This window comes from Oreochromis aureus, linkage group 11 (assembly GCF_013358895.1).
Source record: "Oreochromis aureus strain Israel breed Guangdong linkage group 11, ZZ_aureus, whole genome shotgun sequence".
Taxonomy (NCBI): Eukaryota; Metazoa; Chordata; class Actinopteri; order Cichliformes; family Cichlidae; genus Oreochromis; species Oreochromis aureus.
The window spans coordinates 17,331,202-17,354,177 of NC_052952.1; the positions used below are offsets into that span (position 1 = coordinate 17,331,202).

The 22,976-nt window shown below is 40.0% G+C and overlaps 1 protein-coding gene across 2 annotated transcripts; it reads left to right on the plus strand.

The window, feature by feature from the left end:
• Window positions 1-648: 648 nt before the first annotated feature.
• zmp:0000001114 (suppressor of tumorigenicity 14 protein homolog) lies at window positions 649-21,901 on the plus strand. Of its 2 annotated transcripts, none has more exons than XM_039619844.1 (19): window positions 649-936; window positions 8,320-8,464; window positions 9,092-9,252; window positions 11,032-11,102; window positions 11,469-11,638; window positions 12,360-12,395; window positions 12,837-13,065; window positions 14,590-14,729; window positions 14,836-14,936; window positions 15,286-15,395; window positions 16,091-16,221; window positions 16,660-16,764; window positions 16,913-17,020; window positions 17,395-17,508; window positions 17,999-18,118; window positions 18,576-18,756; window positions 19,422-19,690; window positions 20,086-20,222; window positions 20,337-21,901. In XM_039619844.1, the coding sequence occupies exons 1-19, from the start codon at window positions 910-912 to the stop codon at window positions 20,496-20,498; spliced, it is 2,517 nt and encodes an 838-aa protein (XP_039475778.1). In that variant the 5' UTR covers window positions 649-909; the 3' UTR covers window positions 20,499-21,901. The 2 variants fall into 2 exon arrangements, with proteins under 2 accessions (XP_039475778.1, XP_031595080.1); XM_031739220.2 differs by having other exon boundaries at window positions 650-936; window positions 20,083-20,222.
• The last annotated feature ends 1,075 nt before the right edge of the window (window positions 21,902-22,976 follow it).

Sequence of the window (22,976 nt, forward strand, 5' to 3'; positions counted from 1 at the left end):
ATGCTCTGTAAACAGTCCACATGAATGCAGAATGGTGGATTTTTATGGAAAATTAACTTTTGATTTTTTTAATACTTTGCAGCAACCTCCCTAAATGGTCAGCAGGGGGAACACATGTCTTGAAAATAAAGAAATAAAAGCTTCCTCTTTCAGAAAGTCCCCAAACAGAAAAGCAGCTGGTTTAACAAAATGTTAGTATGCACTCCCGGACAGCATATAGGGGCAGTTATAAGTTTAATTGTTATACATCAGGTGACTAGTTAATACTGCGGTGTAAGGGTTATGATGTGGAGAGGAAAGTTCTGCAGAATAGATTGAAGGAGCGGGGAATTGGGGAATTTAATCTGAAGAGAGTGTTGGAGGGTAGTAGGGCACAGGTGAGGGAACTGGTGGGGTTTCTGAAGGTTATAGGTGTTTATGAAAGAGTGTAAGGTTTTGTTTTGTTTTTTTGTTTGTTTTTTGAATACAGATTGTAAGCTCATTGTCTGACCCATACTCCTGAACAGTAGGAGGCGGTAATGCTCCTTTACGTTGGTTGACAACCGCCGTTAAACACAAAGAAGAAGAAGAAGAAGCATCAGGTGACTAGAAACACGCTTTCTATTTTGGGTGGGGACAGGACCTACAGGTGTTTGGGGGCGTGGCTTGTGTTAAAGGTGTGTGAGTAAAAAAGTCGGTTTCAGGTGTTTTAGCATTCCCAGCCCTCGACGACTCAGGAAGTGAGTGCTGAAGCTTTGATTCGTCGTCTAAAAGCTGCAAGATTTACTGATTTAGTTTTTACTGAACACTACAGCTTCAAGGTCCGAACCTCTGCTGAATTTTTGTGAAAGGGAACAAAGTAACAAGCTACAAAAAACAAAAAAGGGTTGTCTCGATCCCGTGAGACTTCTCTTGGATCCTTCTTTGAAGATGTGTTCCGCCAGATATGACAAAGATGTAAGTTTTGTACAACTTGATATGCGAGTATTTATTTATTTATTTATTTATTTATTTATTTATTTATTTATTTATTTATTTATTAAGTCTTGGGTATCAGCATTACCTCGGTGTTTCCTGTTTGGTCGCGCTCACACTCGCACAGATTTTCTGAAGTTAGACTTGCTGCTGACAGGCTCTTTAGGGGCCGTGTCCACGACAAGAAGAGGCACTAATACAACTCTGCAAAATGTAACCTTTTATCCTCGTATATTTAGCACCTGACAGCGTTTCTGCTAAATCTAGTCTTAAATGACTCTTGTTTCTAGGCCTCGCCCACCTTGGGATCAGCGACGTGATGTCCCCTCATCATAATGAATGGATAAACTGAGACTTCTTGAGTAGAAAAATGGGCCCTTCTCCGTTTTTCATTTTGGGCAAAGTGTCCAAAAGTTTGTGTTTGACATGTTATTAAGACAAACAAACAGCTTTTCAGCTTTTTACAAATCAAAGTTGCATCTTTTAGGCAGGTTTAGTGTAACATCAGATCAAGTATTAATGATTAATTATTAAGCCTGTGAGCTATTTCTGGTTACCACCTGAGAAGAGTTGTTTTCTGTTCCTGCAGTAAGAGGTGGTGAAACTGAGACGGTCTCAGACAGTCCTCTTTTGTCAGAATAGCTACTGTTACTAGAAATTAGAATTATCTTCAAGTTTAACTGATTGTCATTTACAGCTTTGAATTAAAAAAAATCTAAACTGTAGATTGCCCCAATCCAGAAAACTGGGTAGCCTGTGCTGGCAGAGAGGCCCTGAGATTTTCTCTTAGAAGCACACACATTTCTACGAAACTATTCTAGTATCCAGAGCAGCGTCACATTTCCAGTGATTTCCCAGCAAAAAGGTGTGGTGCTTTTGTAGAATGGAGGCTGGCGGATGAGCAGGACCTCAGTTTTGACAATAAAGTTATTATTATTAGCATTAAAAGCTTTTTACTGAACAATATTTACTCAGGCTTGCATGTTCAGTGCTAATAGGATGAGAAAACTGCCGAGAGCGTTCTTTGCCCAGCCTACAGGTCAAATTTTCCAGGAACATGCATACATTATTTAAATGTCCATACCGTTCTACTTATTTCATACGGTAATTCAGTCTTGTTTAAGACTCTGTGCATTAGCAGTACATCATGTGGGTGGAAAGAAAAGTGACAGAAAGCCAAAGGTGAATTTCTCTTAGCAAAGGCATTCATTAATGGTTTCAAGGTTTTGGTCAGTGCTGCTTAAAACCACCAGCACTTCAACTTCTCAGCTTAGTGAGAAACATTCAAACTTCCAGGCAAGTTCACTGTGTGGAGTATTGTGAGTAAATAACAGGGACTATATATTGAATGACATTAAGAAAGAGCTAACTAATAATGTGTTGAAATATCTCCAGTACCATCGTGTAGGTTGAGGATGCTCTCAATATATGGCATTTGACCCAAGTAAATGGAAGAGTGTTTTCTGACTCGACCTCTGGCTTCTACTAAGACACAGAAAAATACTACCTTTTATATGAGTTCTGAAATGTTACGCATATCTACAAGACACAAGCACAAGAAGTTGTTGTAGATGGTAAACCTGGACACATCTGTATGAACACGTTCAGTAGTTGTCCAGCCTTGATCATAAAGATGGTAAAAAATGCACCCAGTCCTTTAGGGTTGTGGCAAAATTTGAAATCTGCAAAAGCTCTTAATGTCTCTAAATTTAAAAGTGTGCATATTGAAATGTGATAAAACAAAATCAGTTTTTGTAAATGTGTGCTTGTAGTTCATTTGCAACTGCAGAATTACTACATTGTCACATCTAGACCTCTTATCTTTACTATATTTACCACCACCTCGCTGCCTGACCTATTTCCTTTTCCGATGTGCTGTAAAAAATACTCGAGTAACTCAGAACCTCTGACATGTATACATGCTCAAGGACAGAGTTGGAGATAGATAGATAGATAGATTGATAGATGGATGGATGCATAAAACCCAAGAAGAAATGTTTTCAATGCAGAGCCACACAGCTGACATGCCACACCTTAACTTTTTAATCTTAAAGCTATGACAGACTGTTTCTTGAGCGAGACGGTGGTTGCATAGTTTCCCAAAGTTTTTTTTTTTTTCTTTTTTAAAGATTTGATTACTCACAATGAAGTTGATCTTAGATACCGGATCAAATGGGAATACTGTGATTAATGCACTCTGTCCGCTGTTTGTGTGGTGACTCAGCAGAGTTGGTAAATAATTCTTCAAGCAAGGCCGTGCTGCCTTTTCCTCTCTGTTTCAGCCTACATTTCAAATCAGCCATGTTAAAACGTAGCAACAAAAGTGACGGGAACACGATGATGATGTCAAATCTTATTTTGACTTAACCGAGTGGTACATCCCTGTTAACGCTGACAAAACTGGAGACGGCTTAAATCTTACACTGTCTTAAATGCGGTCATTAATGTTCAGCCTGACAGACTTTATTGCATAATTCAGCTTTAGCCAGCGTCTGCATCTTTGGGTACAGAATGTGCCAGTGGGCACGACCTGATGTATTGTTCTTCCTTCAATACTGGGAAAGATGCAGTAAGGGATGATTTGTTGAATTATCTGTTCCCAACCTTCTGCCTGGTTCAACATTTTTCCCACTGTATGCTTGGAGCTATTGTCAGGTGAGAAATGTGTGTAGGCGTCTGCTCACTAAAACTTAATGACATCGCTGCAGTCTGTATTGTGCTGATTGGCTCTTTTGGTTGCCGTACCAAAGGCATATAAGTTAAAGCCATAATTTTTAGACAGAAGCGTGTTTATGGATTTTAAGGTTAACTGCTGCATATGTTTAACAAGCTGCATAAAGCCTGCTGTGGCTCCAGAGGGAGCTCGGTAAAAATCTGCATTAATTGATGTCACTTAGGTCACCATCTAGTGAGACTGCACACTAGTTTTACAGAGAAAACTCTGGGTGTCTGAGTTAAAAACAAGTGGCCAGCCTGAACTCGTCTCTGCCCGAGGCGATCAGCTAGAGGCTGTATTAGCTGCTGCTATCATAACGCAATGGATCTGTATTGTGTGTGTAATGTAGCCTCTTGGGCTGTGCAAGGGAAAAAATTTCTGGATTTTAGTCTATTGATTTTGATATATAAATTGTCCCTCAGTATTCTAACAATGGTATGGCAGTACAATACTTAATGCTTGGCCTCTTGTGAGCTTTGTATCACTGTGGAGCTGTGACTCTGCAGCCCCCCCAAAAATTTCAGAAAGTGCACGTCTAAGAAATGCACAGGGCTACACTTGAGTTAAAAGAACAGAACAAAGTCGTCGCTGTCCTTGGGCATTTTTTAAATATCTGATAGGATTGCACAGAATACCAGGTGGCACCTATGTGAGCAAACACTGGTGTAGAAACATGGCTGCTTGCATGTTGCTTAAATTTTGTTCACACCCATTTTAGAGTCTTAAAGGATCAGTGGGTGTGTAGAAGTGTGTATCTGGAAACGCGTAGTACTTACTTAAAACAAATTTTTTTTGATGTTTTTGTGGTACCACAAGTTAATAGCAACATGTGCAGTACGATAACTGCTACATATATATATATATTTAGATTTATGGCTTTGCATGTCATTATTTAAACTACACTTACCATCTGTAACCACTTAGCAGTTCACTTTGGCTGTGGCTTAAATGTCAGCTGTCAGTTCTGTGTGTTCCTTCCTCACTAGTGGTGGTTGATACCGCAAATTGCATAACATTTGTCTTTGCCTTTCTTAGCAATTTATTATTATAGTCATTAGATAAATGATTATGTCAACAATGAAGATGTATAGAGTCCTTTGAAAAACAATCAAGTGAAGTGGTAGTATCTCAAAGTATAAGAAACTGCTTTTGAATATACTAAAAAACACAGTAAAAGCTCACAAGTAAGCTTTGAAGCCACACCTCATGGATGAACTTTCCTGCTTGTAAGACTGGTTAGACGACAAAGACGCCTTCAGTGACGACTGTGGAATTACAGCTCGCATTTTATGTTTAACACCCATGTGGTGAACCAGATTGTTTTCTTGTTAACCATTAACAACTTTTTAAGTTTGAAGCCAGTAATGGAGTTTGGTGTTGCTGTAGACAACCTGTCCTTTGAGCAACACACCATATGCAGCTCCAAAGTCATGAAACTTGAAACACTGGGGGCAATGGTTTAGATCTTCATTAGATGACTGCACTGCTTTAAAGTTAATTTGGGGCTAAAGGAAAAAAAAGACTCTCCGCTTTGCTAAAAGGTGTTTGCTGCTTCAGTTGTTTGGCAAATGCTCCTTTTGAACTGCGGCAAGATGATGCATCTGTCTGATAACCCCTCCTGTTCTTCTTACTCATACTGTAGTGTTCTTTTGTGTGTGTGTTTTTGCACTCCTCCTTCTTTGGTTGTAAAGATGGGGCAATTGGTACATACCACTCAAATCTCTTCCTCCTCTCTCTTCTCCTTTTTTTGGATTTTACTGGTGGTGAATAGATCATAAACACATATTTTTGTTCTGTTTAGGTTATACATATTTAACCAATAATTGAAACACATTAACCGATACCAGATTATCTAAATACAAACCATCAAAGAGATAAAATGCTGTTTACTAGATGGGCAGCTTTTTAATTAGTTCTGTTTGTGAGTTTCTTTTTTATAAGGGTTTTGCCTTGTGATTTAATCAAATACCTTTATTGTCATTGCATATAGCACATACAATGAAATTTGTTGTCTCTTTTTAATAAAAGAAACTTGTTTTCTTGTTAACCATTAACAGCTTTTTAAGTTTGAAGCCAGTAGTGTAATGGAGTTTGTCCAATAGATGATATAATGATATAAAAAAGCCAATGTATAAAAATTTCAATGTGCTTGAGAGGTAAAAATCTTGCAAGAGTTTAAAGTACTTTAAAACCATACATGCCACAAAAACCCACTTAAATACCTTAAAAATGAAAAATAAAACATTGTAGAAGGGCTTTTACTGTGCCTTGGAGCAGCTGGACTGATGCTAGGAAATTGAGAATTGACTTTAGTTATGGCTGCTGGATTAAAAACTGTTTGTAAAACTGGAAGTACGCGTCTCTAAAGCCCTGTTACATGTTCCAGATGGCAACATTTGACAACCATTGAGCTAAGCTAGCTAGCTAAAGATCCATTTTGTTACTATGAGTCATCTCCTGTTGCTGTGGAAACAGGTAACTTCCTTCAATACTTCTACACTTGCGTCTGTCTTATTTTGTTTGTCTTTTTTTTTTCTTTTCTGTTTTATATCCACAGCCTTGAGGTCTTGCCATAGTTGGTTACCACCAGATGCCAACAATAACGAGCCGTGTAACTGGTGCGCTCTCACTTTTGTGTGGTATGCTCACACAGAAGCTTGAGTGCTTGTGTCTTTGAAGGTTGACGTTCTGTTGCAAGGCTGTGTTGTTAAGTATGCTTCTGCATTTTTAAGTAGGCATATTTAAATGCCAGAGCTTTCTTAGCAGGTATACGCTGTAAACCTGCACATCAACTAGGCTACATTAGTTTCTGCCAACATCTTCATAGTTCAGTGTTGACTGATGGCCTACAGTCATTTAGGATGGCATAGCTCACTGAGTTGGTATTTAAAAAAATGCTGCACATTCAGAATGAGAGAGTATTTCCTTCTTCTAGCGAAGAATAGAATATGATGAAAAGTATGTAATAGTTTTATTAGGCTATGATCAGGGTGACTAATAAAGAGAGACCCTGGAGCACTTGCTGACCCCATATCTAATGATTCCCCTCATTTTAGCCCATGATTGCTGTTGCAGATTCCAATTAGAAAGCATGTGTGGAAGCCCTAGCTGGGCAAGAATAGGCCTTAATTGCCATGAGTTATCATCTAGACTCATGTAATTGAGCCCCCATCTTAAGGGGCAGCACATCTGACAAATTGATTTAATACCAAAGTGATTCTCCATCCCTAATGGCACTCTGGCTTCTTCACTCAGGGGCTACTGGCACTGAATTCATTGTGTGTTGATTACTAACAGGCCTAAAACCTTTCTCTCTGTCCACCCACTTGAGCGAGATTGGTAACAGACTTTCATACAGTATCGGCAGCGAACACACACACCCTGAAGCACATGTCCATATTATGATGTTTTATCTTGGTTATCATGCTGAATTTCTGAATGTAAAGCATGTGTGCTGCTGCGTGAATAAAGAAGGCACAGTTACTAAACTGGTTTTGTCAGGTGACTTGATTTAAAAACAAGTCACCTGTCTGAACTTGTCACTCCTGGAAAGTAGTCCAAAGTGTTTCACAACACATGTAACTGTTGCATTGCAGCAACATATTACTTGGAATAAAACCGTTTTTTCTACCTTGTATACAGGGAGCTCACTTCTTCATGACAAACAATGAAACATATGAAGTTTAAAAAGATTAAAAAGTAAAGCTTGAAGAACTCACAGATGTGCTTTTCACTTCCGTTGAGGGATTAATGAGTTTGCAAAGTTGTTTCTGTAATTAAAAGTATAAAAATCACTTTGAATCTACATTTTCAAAATTTCATAGAAATGGTAGGTTTGAACCATAGATGGAGAAGATAATAGCCAGAGGCAAAAATAGTAACCTACAACAAACCCACAGCAGACCTGGGTGCACCTTCATGCTTTGCAGCATCGTTTATTTGCTGTATACACACAGTTGGCTGCAGCTCTCTCTCGCTGCCAGCCACACAGACGACAACAACAATACTGCAGGACCCAGTTAAATCTTTAAGTTGGCGGGGCATGATTGCGGATGCCGTGCAGGTGCGTCCACTTTCGCTGCACGGCACCACAGGCCATGCCCCACCACAATACCACTCCATGCAAAAGTCAAAAACATGTATTGATCATAGTAGTCTGTATATTACATACAGAGATTTGACTTGTGCAGACAAAAATCTGCCATTAAACACTATAGGCACTACATGCAGTGCCACACCCTAAATGACATCATCCTCTAAATGGCACCATTATTTATAATGTCAACAAGTAGTTTTTATGAAACTAACTAACAATAAAGACCATAAGCTAATTAGGAAAACCTTTATTCAGTATCAATCAAATGAGCAGTACAGTAATTCTCTAATAGACTTCTATACTGCTGACCAGAGAGAACTAGCTGGCCATTAGGATACATTGGCTTCATTTTTCAGACCCAGAGGCTATGCCCATCTTCTCTACAGTCTGTTTTAAAGACCCACTTCTTACGGATGAATTTTGGTCACTATTTTAAGGTTTAGGAAAAACTAAATATTTCTCTGTAGCTCGCGGTGTAAATGTTGTCTGCACTGACAATGTGGCTTCCTTTCTGTTTGCTCACTGTGTTTTTTTTATTCTCTTTCTGCATCAGGATCACAGCAAACATGAGCGGATCGACTTTATAAACCAAAAAGAGAAGGCACCACCAAAGAGCAAGACTGGCATCGTGATTGGTGTTGTTGTGGCACTTCTAATCCTTTCAGCCATCGCAGCTTTCCTCATTTGGTTTTTTGTCTGTGAGTATTAAAAGCTTTCTTTGAATATGCCATCCAGGGTGGGTGCTTGGCGTGCGTGCTTTGATATGCTTGATAAATTCAAGATGAAGACAAGCTGGACATTGTGCGCAGACGATCTGTCCGAAAATCAGAGTTGTCCTTGACAGAATGTAAATAGATAGTTGCGTTGTTAACATTGCTTACTGCCAAACCTTTTAGAGCATGATAAACAGAGAAGTGGATCATTTACACTTGCTGTGAAGGCACAGCTCTTTGGATGTGAGTGCAAGAGTGGCTTGTTTGGGTTTTGTAATTTCCCATTAGTGTTAGCCTGTTTGACAGCTCTGACGTTCTTTTTAATAACGCAAAGGAGAAAAATGTCACAGAGACCATGGCGCAGCTTTCTTGTCATTTACACATACGGAGCCTGATAAAAAGGCTTCTGAAGTCTTGATAAACACCGTCTTGATTCGACTGACTGTTTTAATTGCCCTGAGAAGCAAACTGTCGTCACAGCATAAGATTGCACTGTACAGCCTCAGCTAGTGCTTCAAGGCCTGTTGAAAACTTTCCCCCTTTCATCAGAAGCAACCATCTCATTGCATTTTGTTGATCAAACACTTAACTCTCATCTGCTTCTCTTCCAAGTTAAAGATGCTGATTCAGATGCCGCCCTCAGTAAGCAGCTCCGTCAATCAGTACCGGTTTTTAGCGGGCATATGAAGCTGGTTAATCAACCTTATGACCAAAACCTGGAGGACACCAGCAGCCCAGAATTCCAGGCTCTGGCAGAAAAATTGGAGACAGTTGTAAGTCTGACCCCCAGTTTTGTTCCCTTTCTGTCATGTGCATTGTTATTGTTAACTATTTTGAGCAGAGTTTTGAGTGCTCTTGTTAAGGATTAGCACTGAATGTTGTTTGCCATTGAGGAAATGCTTTTTTAAATATGTCCATCCCAGTGCACAGAAAGCGCTAAAGGGCACATTTGCGTGGGTGGAATAAAACTCTGTGCATTCCCTGAGTAATTCCCTCAACAGCATCTCCTATTATTGGAGGCAGTGGAGATGTTTGTAGCACCACTTAGGAGAATGTTGATAACAAAAAGCCCTCCCTCAAACCCATCAAGCGCACACTTTCTCACTGAAAGCTACATAAGTGAGGGTGTTAGATGAGAATTAGAGTGGAAGTGCTGGACAAGAATATTAGATGACTAGACAATTGGATGAAAGCTTTGCGATGCGCAACCCCGGTTCCAAAAAAAGTTGGAAAGGATGCCGAGTAAAATCTAGACAACGGATAATGCACTCATTTGCATATCACTGAACCCTTATATTTAAACTAAAATAGAACCAAGAAAGCAAATTACATGCTGTAAGTGAGAATATTTATGAAAATCTACACACACTTTGAATTTGATGCAAGCAACATGTTTTTTTAAGATACACAATCACGTTTACCACTGTATTGCATCATCTCTCTTTTTACCAGCACACTGAGTGTCCTGAGGAAGCTGTAGTTTAGAAAGCAAGTGTTTGCTAATTTTTGCTTGATATAGGATTCTAGCTGTTCAGAACCCCCTTTGTTTTATTTTTCTTGTAATTTTTTTCAATAGACTGATGTGGTGTCGAGGTACTCCAAGAGCAATTCCCAAGTTTTGATTTGTCAGCACACAGGAGAGAATCCCAGTCCCGTCAGTCCATCTTAAATGAGCTCGGACTTGGAGAAGGCTGCGTTTTTCTGACGCGAGTCACTAAATCGTCTGTGTTTTGATGCCACTTGAGAAATTAGAGATCGCAGCCATTCATACTGGTTTTAGATCTTCCCTGGAGTTTCTGAATATTTTTATTATGGCACACTGCAGGTGATGAAGTCCTGAAGTTTTTCATTGAAATACATTATAAAATCGTTGAACTCATTATTCTCCCCATTCTGACTTTTTAAAAGACTCTGCAGTCTACTCATCAAAAAGTAGCCCAACTTTCCAGCATTTTCTTTCCCTCAGTATCTAATTCAAAATGCTAAATGGACCCGTTCTTATATAGCACTTTTCTACTCTACCTGAGCACTTAAAGCGCTTTATACAACTTGCCTCATTCAGCCATTCATACAAGTACTTTTTTTCTATGCTTTTTCTAAGTGAGTGCTTTCTGTCTAACATTCATATACATTCATACTCCGATGGATGCATCGGAGAGCAACTTGGGAATAGTATCTCGCCCTAGGATGTTTGACATGCAGGCTGGGAGCAGCCAGGGATTGAACCACCAACCTTGTGATCAGTTAAAAAAAAAATAAAAAAAATGAGTATGTAGTTTTCAGAAAGACCAAAGTATTTCTCCGTCTGTCTTTTTGCTGTTTTCAGTCAAATATAATTTATAAAAAGGAAGCTTTTGTTTCAGCTCTTATCACTAACTGCATAAATGAGACCTTGTCAGCTCTAACATTTTCTTTTTTTTTTTCTTTTTAACATTATGGGCCCTAGCTTTGAACTTAGTATACATGTTTATGATGTATGCCATTTATATGTTGAATATGAACACATGCACAGATCTTGTAAATGTTAAGTGGAATACATTGTCTCTCCACAGCTGGGGAACTATCTAAAGAAAGATCCAATCCTTGAAAAATACTACACCAAATCTGTAGTCACTGCATTCAGGTACTGTTGTGATCTTGAGTTCCTCTATTTTTTTAAGGAGTGGCGAACAGTCCGCTACAGTGCTTGATTAGGTTTGATGTCCAAAAAAAAGGAAGAAAATGGTTGTTTTGCACAAAGGTTTTTTGTTCTTGCTAGCATTACAGGATTCAATGTGGTCTAATATGTTAATACCACCTGGAGCTATGCTTGTAGTAATATATAAATTAATGGCCAGTAGCAGTAACTACTAATATTAGCCATTTTATCTTTTGGTATTTCGCTTTTTACGTTGTATTAGTTCACCTTTTGTGAGGCACATGTTCATCTCATTTTTGAATGCTCAAGTCTGTTTCTTTCATTCCATTTCTGTTTGTCTGCTTACACCAGTGAGGGCGTGAGAGCCTACTACTGGTCTCAGTTCAACATTCCACACAGCGACCTGGAGATGATACCAGATGTTTCAGAGGAGCGGATCTTGGATGCACTGGAGCATGGCATCAGGCAAAGCCGCTTGGCAACTGCCCCGGATGTCAAGATCCGTGAAGTCACTGCATCACGTATGTAACACCAGGGTCTGGTGGTTGGGGAGGAGGGAGGGGTCACGAGAGGGCAGACAATGGGCACATTGGTGTTGCCCTAGATGGTTTTAGTATTTCTTATTTAAAAATCAAGAAAGATAAAGCTTTGTGAATACAGATCAGAATAACATTACTGTTGTATGCTATCCAAATTGGTATTCTGTTTGCTTTGTATTTATATTACAGGGGCTTGCTTTGAGTTGTGCTGATAAGATGATAACTGATAAGCCAGACCTCTCAGCTTGTGCTGCATCTGAGATTGCACATTTTATGCTGTTTGGATCCTCTAATGATATTAGCTGGGGCCTGGCCTCACTCGAGACAGCCATTTTTCTTCCTTCTGTCTTCTCAGCATTCACGTTGCATTTGTCCACATCCTGGCCACCAGCCAAGTGCTGGCCCTGTGACTCAGTGGTTTCAGTCCTCCTTTAAAAATGATTTCTGTGGGTATGATTTGATGTTGCTGTCCCAGATAGTTAGACAGAGATGTATGAGTTGCTGCTGTAGGGCAAGGTGAGATGGAGCAGAAAGCGCTACACACCATCACCGGTTCCCTTAACCGCAGGGAAATGGAACAGAAAATGTGCAACCCAAATATTTTAGGCTCATGCATCAAATTCTATCAGCCTCCCAACTTTAGTGACCCATTCTTACCTTTCCTTCTGTTTCTCTGTCACCCACCCCCTCTCTCTGTCTCTAGTCACGGATTCTCGTATGGCCAGGGACCCAAGAGCCAGTGAGTACCGCATGTCCCATTTCAATCACTCGCAGTTGTAATTTTCCAGCTGGCTAGATGCTCACACTCCTGCCAGTCTGTAACGAATGGCTGGTCTAGCCTGTACTGTACATGTGCTGCTGCTCTAGTCAGAGATTGAGAACGGAGTATCAGGCAAAAGTGAGCCACTTTTCTTTGACTCCGTCTGATGGGTTATAACCTTCAATGTATTATTTGGAATTACCGTAATTGCCGTCCTCACGTTAACATCAAATGACGGTATAGAACTAACTACAGATGAGTTATTTCTTCAGGCAAAAATCTATTCATTTATTTACAATATTTGTGTAAATGTGTTTTACAAAGTCACTACAGGCCATGATGATGATTGTTTTCTTTTGGCTGTTTCCTAGTGCCACATGTCCCTGCACACTCTGATTTAACCACTGTTCTCATTCCCAGATGATTGTTTCTACCGTCTGGAAGCTGACACAAATCCCCAGAATTTTTCATCTCCAGGGTACCCCACGAGCTACCCCCCTAAGTCACGGTGTCAGTGGCAAATCCGAGCCTCGGAGGAAAACGTTATAATTGTCAATTTCCTTTATTTCTACATTGAGGATGACTGCTCAGACGACTTTGTCTACATCTATGACTCTTTGAGTCCAGACGATTCTCAGGCCATTACAAAGTAAGTAGTGGTGTAAATATCGAGAAGGTTTGTGGTAGGAGTAATAATAATGATTCTTTATTAAAGGAAATTAAAGGATGATGCCACTATACTATTTACTAGCTAAATGTCTTTTTGTTTTCGCTGCCGTATTCCCTGTGAAAGAAATTCCATTATTTAAAAAAATACAAAAATTGTGATCAAATATGAAGTATGATATCAAATAAGCCATAACACCTATCAACATGTTGGCTTTTCAGCCCATTAGTATAAATGGTGGTCAATTGTGCACTTTTCATAGAGGTCTGCTGTGCATTTTTCCACAGACACACCTGTCTATTTGCCTGATAAATTACCAAAAACTGTGTTTGTAGTAGTTCCCACTATGCTGTGTGTCTTCAGGACCACATTTTGTCATGACTAATACAGATAAGGTGACAAAAAGTAAACCAGTAAATTGGGCTTTTGTTTCTACAGTACATGAGTTAAACTGTAGTATTGCCGTAAACCTTGGTAGGAGGATTTCTACCAACATTTGTCTTTTTAGTCCCGATCAAAGAGATTCACAGAAGAGAACTGGTTACTTTATGTTTGAATTAAAGGTTGCAAAAGGATATCTGAACAAATATTTTCTTTCCTGTAGGTGGAACATGTTCCACTCCAATCCTTTCACTGGATTTTTGATTACATTTTTTGGGGGCTCTGAAAGCCTTTAGTGCTATATGTCCCGTTTATTGTCAACTTCTGAGACCTTGGTGAGATTGAGTTGGCTCAAAAGGGACCTCTCCTTTCAAACGTGTGAAAGGTGCCACCCTGAAATCTGCTACAGCACTGTCTGTAATTGCACTTTGTGATCAGTGGGATGGATATGATTCTGAAACTACAAGCTCCTGAATGCAACATCAGTTGTAGCTGCAGGGAATTTCAAACCCAGAAGCCACTGCCAAACAAATGCATGTTACCAAGTGATGCATACAATTTTTATAATACTATTGAGTGATCAGCTTTATCCAAGGTGACATGAGGTTTATGAGAGCCATAATATAATACTCTGTAATGACATTATTCTACTGAGGGTAGATGTATTGCTGCTCTTGCAGCGTCATTCACACCTCCGTGGCTCTGCTGCCAGCAGAGCCATGCTAAAACATTTTTGCTAATGTCCCTGTTGTTTGACTTTGAAAGTCGGCCTAAGCAATTTCTGTCCATCTCTCTCTCTTCTTCATTTTCTTTCTCCACTTCCCACTGCTTATCTATTGATTTCTTCTCAAATTATTATTATTATTATTATTATTTTTTTTTTTTTTTCTATGAAGCATTTTAAATCTGTTTGCTTTATCGGTGTTTTAGTGCTTCTGGCTAAAATTGCATACAGTTACGTTTGAGTGCTCCAACTAAGAGAGGGCAATCTCCAGTCAGTAAATGCATCAGACACATGACTTGGCTTCACGGTTGTCTTTCCTGTTTTCAGACTGTTTTTTGGATTCCCAAATCATAATCAATTTTATTTACCTTGCTGCTTTACCGCTTCTCCTTGGTTCACAGGAAGTGTGGTCAGAGGCCTCCTTCTAACCCTCTGGAGGTTGTGTCATCTAACAACATCATGCTGATTAACTTTATAGCTGAGACTGATGCTGAGAAGCCTGGTTTCCAAGCCTCGTACAGGGCGATCCCCAAGGCTGATGGTAAAAAAGCAGACATGCATCATGTGCCTTTAATTACCTTTACACTTAAATCCATGACACAAACTCTATTTTGTAAGAATCTAAATGTATGACATGTTCATTTCAGTTAAGTGTGGTGGCAGCCTTTCTCAAAAAGAGGGAAACTTCACCTCCCCACTTTACCCAAGCTTTTATCCTCCTCGTAAAAACTGCAGTTGGACCATCACGGTATGTACCGCTCCGCCTTTCCCCAGCCCCTCCTCTGCTTGAACCTTTACCCACACACACCCCCTGCTCCTCCTCCTCCTTCACCATGCTTAGCCTGCCATGAGAGAGATGCTGAGGCAGCACTACTGCTCAGTACCTCTTCTATCTTCATCTGTCAGACTGCTGTTTCTGCTGCAGTTCTAGCTGGGCTGCAGTGTTTTGTGTGTTCGGTTGAGTTTGTTGGTGTGCATGTAGTGTGTGTGTGTGTGTGTGTGCGCGCTCAGTTCCACGATATCTGTGGCTTGGTGCGTATCTTAGTTCTGTGTGTGAAGGGGGAAAAAAGACAATCAGCTATTCTTTTGTATTACAGGTCGCTCCTGGGAGCAAAGTACGGTTGAGGTTCACCATGTTTCGCATGAAAGAGCCTGGGGTGGACACGCGTTTCTGTCACAAAGACTATGTGGAAATTATGGGAAACAAGTAAGAGATTCAGTTCCTCATATTGATGTCCAAAATAACACAAAGTTGATTCTGATGCCTTTTTGTTTGTTTGTTTTCCTCATTGTGCCGAGGCCACAAAGAAATATTATTAGAATACGAAAACTAAAATGTGGCATTAACAGGTGCACATTTGGTGTGTATCCTATCAACCTGTGACATCATGATGCACCAATAGCGTAATTACCTCTGACCAGTTACAATCATGTGGTTTTTATAGCTTTATCACGTGAGGAGAGATAAGCAGTATTTTCATCTAAAAATATCAGATAAATATGTTTTTCAAAAAAGCCTTTCTGGGATTCTTTTATGGCATATAGAAGGTGAATTTCTCCCATGTGCTGTTTTGTTCCCATAATTTCAAACCTATGAGTTTTGTGATCAGTGAGTTACAGTGATGGTCGTGGAGAAGTAATTTTCTTTGCTAATAGGCCAATACCACTCAGGTTAATACTAATGTTGGCTGATATGTGTACTATATCTACGCATATGTATATATCTGTTAACAAAACTCTGTTTCCTTACTTCCTGGTCTGCTTTGACTGCCTTGTGTATTTTCCTTGTTTATTTACTTTTCTGTCTTGTGCTGCCTCCTCATAATCTGAGCAATTACTTTTTCACCAAAGCTACCAAAACCCTATCCGAAACTTAAACTGAATTTTGCTTTTGTGTTCCAGGTATTGTGGAGAAGTCGCATCACTGTCTTTGACCTCTGACACCAACGTTCTAGTGGTTAATTTCCACTCTGATCAGTCTCACACTGACAAAGGCTTCAGTGCAGTGTACAGTTCCTATGATCCTTCAAACCGTAAGTCTTGTCTCTCATCTCAGTTTACACAACATGTTGTGTTATGAGTGAAATGTCTGTCACAATGTGACAGTGACGGCTGTGAGACTGCACGGTAACAGTGTTGATCGATGGTAACTGACCGGTAGTCAAACGGAGCTGTTCAGTGTTCATGCTTTCGCATCTGTGGCAGGGAAACTCAAGAGTGAGTCTAATCACTGAAGAGCTTATTTACTGACTCCATTTTATTTGTCACTGTCAGTCAGGAGCACGTCACTTTCAATACTCTCCACTCTTTGTGGTCTCCAAGTTTGACCAAAATGGATTTATAATTGCTCTGATCAACAGGGACAAGCATTGGCAGCATGACTCGTCTTGTGAACATGCATAACTCTGTTTTGCTCAAATTGTCACTGTACCCCCACCCCCACCCATGTTTTCTATGTGTTATGGGATAAGCTTGCCCTGACCGGTTTTCCTGCACCAATGGCCTGTGCATCGACCGGAAATTGAAGTGTGATGGCTGGAATGACTGTGGTGACATGAGCGATGAGAGGCAGTGCAGTAAGTTCACCCTCATCCCTGCCCTGCTTTTCTTACCTTTATTCCTCAGAACTACTTCTTTTGGCATCTTTATTTGTAATGTCTCATTTCCCAGTCATTCATATATACATCTTCTTAAGATGAATTGTTGAAATTTCTGTTGTTTCAGGTTGCGATACGGACCAGTTCCATTGCAGTAATGGTATGTGTAAACCGAAACTCTGGGTATGTGATCGTGTCAACGACTGTGGGGATGGAAGTGATGAGAAAATGTGCGGTAAGTATTCCCACCTCTTTGAGGACTCTTTAGGAAATGCAAAAACCCTATTTAGCCTATTTGCTGTGCTAATTGTGTTAACATTAAAAGTCCATCACCACTACTACTACGGCCAGTGACGACTTGGCTGTGTACGCTCATTATTCTATCTAGAATGGAGTTGTTTGAAGCCTTGCCCAGTTTACCCAGCGTCCTGTCAGATACTTAATCATATACAATACATGCAAGAACTCTGGAGGCAGATGTTAATGGCTCCTGTGGCTGCACCACTAATGTCCTTCTAGAACTCATTAGATTGTCTTTTGTTCAAGTTTTTATTTATTTATTTTAAAATTTTATTGCAATTTCTTCATCTTGTGTTCTATTGCCTCAAGGTTGTGCCCAAAATGAGTTCCAGTGTGGGAACGGGGTTTGTTTGCCACAGAGTGTTCAGTGTGATGATAAGCAAGACTGCAAAGATGGGAGCGATGAGGTTGGTTGTAAAACTGGTGAGTGTCTTCTGTTATTCTCTTCCCTTAAAAATCCCGCCAACATTAATGATTTATTTGGGTTGTTTGTTTTTAAGCATCTTACACAAACCATTAAATAATGAACCTTCATCCACAGCTCAGCAGTTATAGCAGTTTAACAAAGACGTTTCTCTGATGACCTGTTTCTTAACCCGAAACATTTGATGTTAGCTTTGTGTTTCTTTTTGTTTCATTCCCTCCTACTCTGTACTTCGCTCTTTATCAGCTTCCCTTTCGCTCACTCAGACACACACAGGGGGCACCCTTGCGTTTCCTTTTGATTTTCACTTCTGTGAATAAAGAGGGATATTAGACCTGAACCCCAATCAATATGTCCAATCAATGCAATCAGCTCCTCAATCACTCTGCATTGTGTATTCAAGCGTCACTTTGAAGCCTCTCTGATTGCATACTGTTTTACTGGTTAAAGCGTGTTTTCATTTTGGGACGTGTCTCCACCCCACTACAGATAGGAGTATATGCACTGACTATAGCTTCAAGTGTAAGAACGGAGATTGTATCAACAAGGTGAATGCCGAATGTGACCGCGTCCAGGACTGCTCTGATAACTCGGATGAGGCCATTTGTGGTAAGACGTGCTTTAATCGCTTCACCCCTTGCGAGATTTGGGTTTTTAAAAATTGCTGCAAATGGTCCTAATCTCTTCACTGCCATTCAGGTTAGATTGGAGAGGCTGGGCTGAGCTGCATGTTGGCTGTCTGTTAGAAAAGAGCCCCAGGCCTCGACTGCTTTTATTTCATTTTTCTTTGAAAGCAGCTCTTGTTATCTCTGAACTTTTTGGGGGTTTTTTTTTCCTACATTTCAGCCTCAGGCTTTGTCTGTATTTATTAACTTAATTTCTTTTCTTTTTTTGTTTTGTTTTTTTGGATCGGCTAATACGCATGTATGCCTTATTAAGATTCCAAAGAGTCATTATTACATTTGAAGCCAGGTTTGGGGTTATGATGGCCTTAACTTAGTCTCAGTTTCTGATTTTTCTCTCTTGCTTCCTCTCTGCCTCTGTTATATTTTCTGTCAAATTACAGATTGTGGCACCAGGCCTTACAAGCTGAATCGCATCGTAGGAGGGCAGAATGCTGAGCTAGGGGAGTGGCCTTGGCAGGTTAGCCTTCACTTCTTAACCAACGGGCCGACTTGTGGTGCCTCAATCATCTCTAACACGTGGCTTCTTTCGGCCGCTCACTGTTTTGTCACCAGCAACCCAGCGTAAGTCACAGATCCGTAGCACTCATACACAACTGTAGTTCTTTCTGTGTTGCATACGAACTGTTCAGAAAAAAGTTCAGTTCTGCAAAAAATTGCATCTGTTGCAATTCAGGAAGGAATCTTGGTGGTGGTGGTATCCTGGGAATGTTTTCATCAGAGTGCCCTATAGGTGGTGCACTAAGCATACTGTTCAGACTGAGACAATTGAATCATGACTGAGCTTGAGATGGGTTTATTTTCACATATTTGCCATACAGAGCATTTAGTATTCCTAACAGTTCTACACATTTTATTTTTTGAATAATTTCTTAATCCGATCTAAAAGTTGAATGCAATACTAAAGAGTGTAGCAGGAGCTGCATTTGTGAAGTTTTTAAATAAAAAGTTTTTGTTTAGCGTGTAAGAGAGGTCTGGTCATTTTTGTGTGACACCAAAAAATGTGAGATGTTTTTTGTTTTCAGTTCAAAACTTTTTTTTTTTTTAAATTTATTTATTTTGGTCGAGCTGACGGAACCAACAGCAGTGATTAAAGTCTTAAATGTTGTTGCAGGGCTGTTGTAATGGATTACATTAGATTATGCCATGCTTACTCATATTTCTTCCCTATTTTATACCTAAATATATACAAATGTCAAACTTTCCTCCATGATACTGTACTACCGCAGGAACAAAGATCCATCCAGCTGGCAGTCCTACAGTGGCATGCAGAACCAATACATCCATGACAACGTGCAGTTCCGCAAATTGAAGAGAATCATCCCCCACCCGCTTTACAATCAAATGACATCTGACTATGACATTGCTCTGCTGGAGCTCAGTGAACCTCTGCAATTTGCCAATACCATACAACCCATCTGCCTACCCGATTCCTCCCATGTTTTCCCAGCAGGCATGTCCTGCTGGGTCACAGGCTGGGGCGCTCTCCGAGAAGGAGGTATTATAAATGTAATGGTGATTCTCTGAACAACTGTAGTCATTTTAAATTTAATTTTAAAAAAAATTCATTTATGTATTTATTTTTTGGTGACCCACTCTGTTCTTTACATTCCATTCACTGTCCATACCATTTCCTAATCTCTCCAATCATGACATACTCCTCTTGCACTTCTTCCTGTATCCCTTTCTCTAATCTGCTTTATTCCCTATACATATATTAACACAGACGTCGGCTCTCCTGTGTCACCTCTTAAACCTTCATTAGCTAACATTAATCTACCCCGTTAACCAGTGACTGTAAAAAAACAGTCATTGGTTAATACCTTTTTTATGACAGCACTGGAAGGCAAGGTCATGTGGCACAGTACTGATCCCTTTGTCATCCTCTAGCAGGTCAAGGTGCACAGATTTTACAGAAAGCATTAGTGAAAATCATCAATGACTCCGTGTGTGACGTGGTCACAGAAGGCCAAGTCACCTCCAGGATGCTCTGCAGTGGATACTTGTCTGGAGGAGTTGACGCATGCCAGGTGAGATTGTGTGCACATTTCCTAAAGACATGGGGAAAAAAACAATTTGTTGATGTGGGCAGATCGCATCCAAATGCAGTCTAACAACCATTCTCCTCCAACCATGATCACCAGGGTGACTCTGGAGGCCCCCTCTCGTGCTTCGAAGAGAGCGGGAAGTGGTTCCAGGCGGGCATTGTGAGCTGGGGAGAGGGCTGCGCTCGTCGGAACAAGCCTGGTGTCTACACACGCGTCACCAAGCTCAGAGAATGGATTAAACAGGAGACAAATATTTGATGTTTGTGTGGGGAACAGGCTGGGTTGCAGAGTTAACCATCCTGTAGCTCAAGGTCATCAGTGCTTTAAAAAACCCATCAGACTGAACATGTTATTCTGATCAGAACAAAGCTTGCCAAGATTTACTGAGGATACTGTTGCATGGACAAAGCTACTCGCATCAGCTACTTGACTTCAGGCACGGTATTTTATGTAATTTTTAAAGACAATCTTTAGCACAATGAGCATAGTTACCCCCATCAATTCATGACCCCTTTAAGCGGTAAATACACAGAGAAATATGAAATATGTGTAGTTTTCACTCTTTTTGTCCACTGTGACTGTTTTAAGGGATCCAGAGTGTTTCTGAGTACAGTATCATACTATGGAAAGTGGTTGTATTTTAAAGTTTTTAATGTGATTTATTTTTTTTTTCTCTCTTTTGTGAGATGCTTTCATCCTCTTGCTGCAGTAAATATTGCCAGTAGGCTCATGCGGTAAGTGGCTATAAATTTATGGTTTTATGTACTGACAGAAGTTTCTTTAAAAGCAAAACAAAAAAAACAATAGCTACAATAAAAACAAATAACACAAGAACAAAAATCCAGGTATGGGAATTTTCATATCCTACTAAAATGAATGAAAACCAAAAACTGCCTTGAAGGTAGAAAATGCAGTAATCAATCTAAAAGCCCACAGTTTGCTTTGGAAAATGGCCAGCAATAAAGTACACCAGTTTGTAGTCAGCAGTCTGAAAATAGGAAAAACACTAGCATGAGCATTGAAGAGTTAGACTGGAGTGATTCATAAAAAGTTGTAGCAACCCAGATCAGTTTATTTGATATTTATAGAGGGCCCTGCCGGTGAATGATTTCTCAAAATTTCATACTCAGGAGAAGGGCAGAGGGTGGTGTTTAGGTCTCGCTGGCTTTTGCACATGCCTGCAGTTAAGCTCAGGGCGACTGGGGTCTTCAATCACAGAGCCTGAGTGTAAATCAGTGCGGTTTTCACTAGTTGCAAGAGCAATGCAATCCATTCTTCACCGTGAGAGCTTCCTCTGTTTGATCACGACCAAGTTCACCTTAAGCAACATATCTCACCCGATGGTTTATTCTAACGCATCTGCAACTGTTACACTCAGGATAAGAACTAGAATTTTTCCAAGGATTATTTATTGACGGGAAGGAAATTTTAGAATAGAAAATTGGCAGGGTTATATACATATGTAATTGTGTATTATTTTTTTCAAAATATGTATGTAGAAAGTCAGGAGAGGCTGCAAATTTTAGAAGATATTTTCATGAGCATTGTATACAAACTGTGACTTGGATTATGGACCTTTTATTCCCTGTATGTGTGTGTGTGTGTGTGTGTGTTTGTATCTATTTTTATATGAATCATGATAATAAACATCTTTTATCTGATTCCTCTGCACCTAATTACATTACCTGTATCATTTGTCTTTGATGGGGCCTTGTTTTGTATTATGTTGTGCATAATGAATGCAGGCCTTGTGAGACTTTGTCCCTTCTCACAGTAGAATTGTAATGAGCGTGTTCTTCTCCTCCCTGTCGTGAGCAGCGGGCCTACCTGGGGAACAAAGGTGACAGGGCGAACTCATATTGTCAAATAATACCTACCTTTGTCGCAGCTCTATCCTGTTACCCTTCGAGATAGGCGCGTTGGCTTCAGGAGGCGGATACACATACAGTGGGGGTTCTACTATCTCATCTGTCTTCATTAAAAGCAGCACACCACTGGGGGAATAGGAAAATCAACATAGACAGTGCTGCTAATTTATGTATTCATCATTTTTGCTACATGGGAGGCTTTGTTTTTCACTGTTCCCCATGCCCAATGAAGCAGCTCACCAGGCTGATTAACTCTGAGGATTCACGTGAGCCGTGTTCTTTATCGGAAATGGTTTTATTTAAATATAAATATGTGTACAAAGGTACAAGCAACAATAGCTCATATTTTTTTAGCAAATAAAATTCTTAATACAATATTAAAAGAATGAACAAACAAAATGGCAATTAGTTGTGTTCCAAAGCATGGTAACTGCATTCAGAGGAATGATGAACAACTCAGACAAGAAAATGTGTGAATACCAAATAAAATAAACCGAGATAGATACATATGTATATAAAGATACTTTACAGTAGAGCAGCTTACACGCTGTACTTTAAGGCGTATACAAAATAGAAAAATAAAGACAAGCGATGATGTTTGCCTCCTCACTTTAAGTGGCATTTGTTCTCTCATTAGGCTGCCTGGGGACGTTTCATTTCTTTCTTTATATTTTTAGACAAATGGCAGTACAAGCGTCCACACCAAAAACGCCCAGGAAGTGGAATGCGGCCGGGTCAGGTGCAGTAACCGATGTCTCGAACATGAAATGGACATGAATATAAACGCTGAAGAGTTTCACTAGACACATCATTTGCATGCAACAGAGAGAAAGTATGGACTCAGCCATTTGTACAGATACTCAGTTTC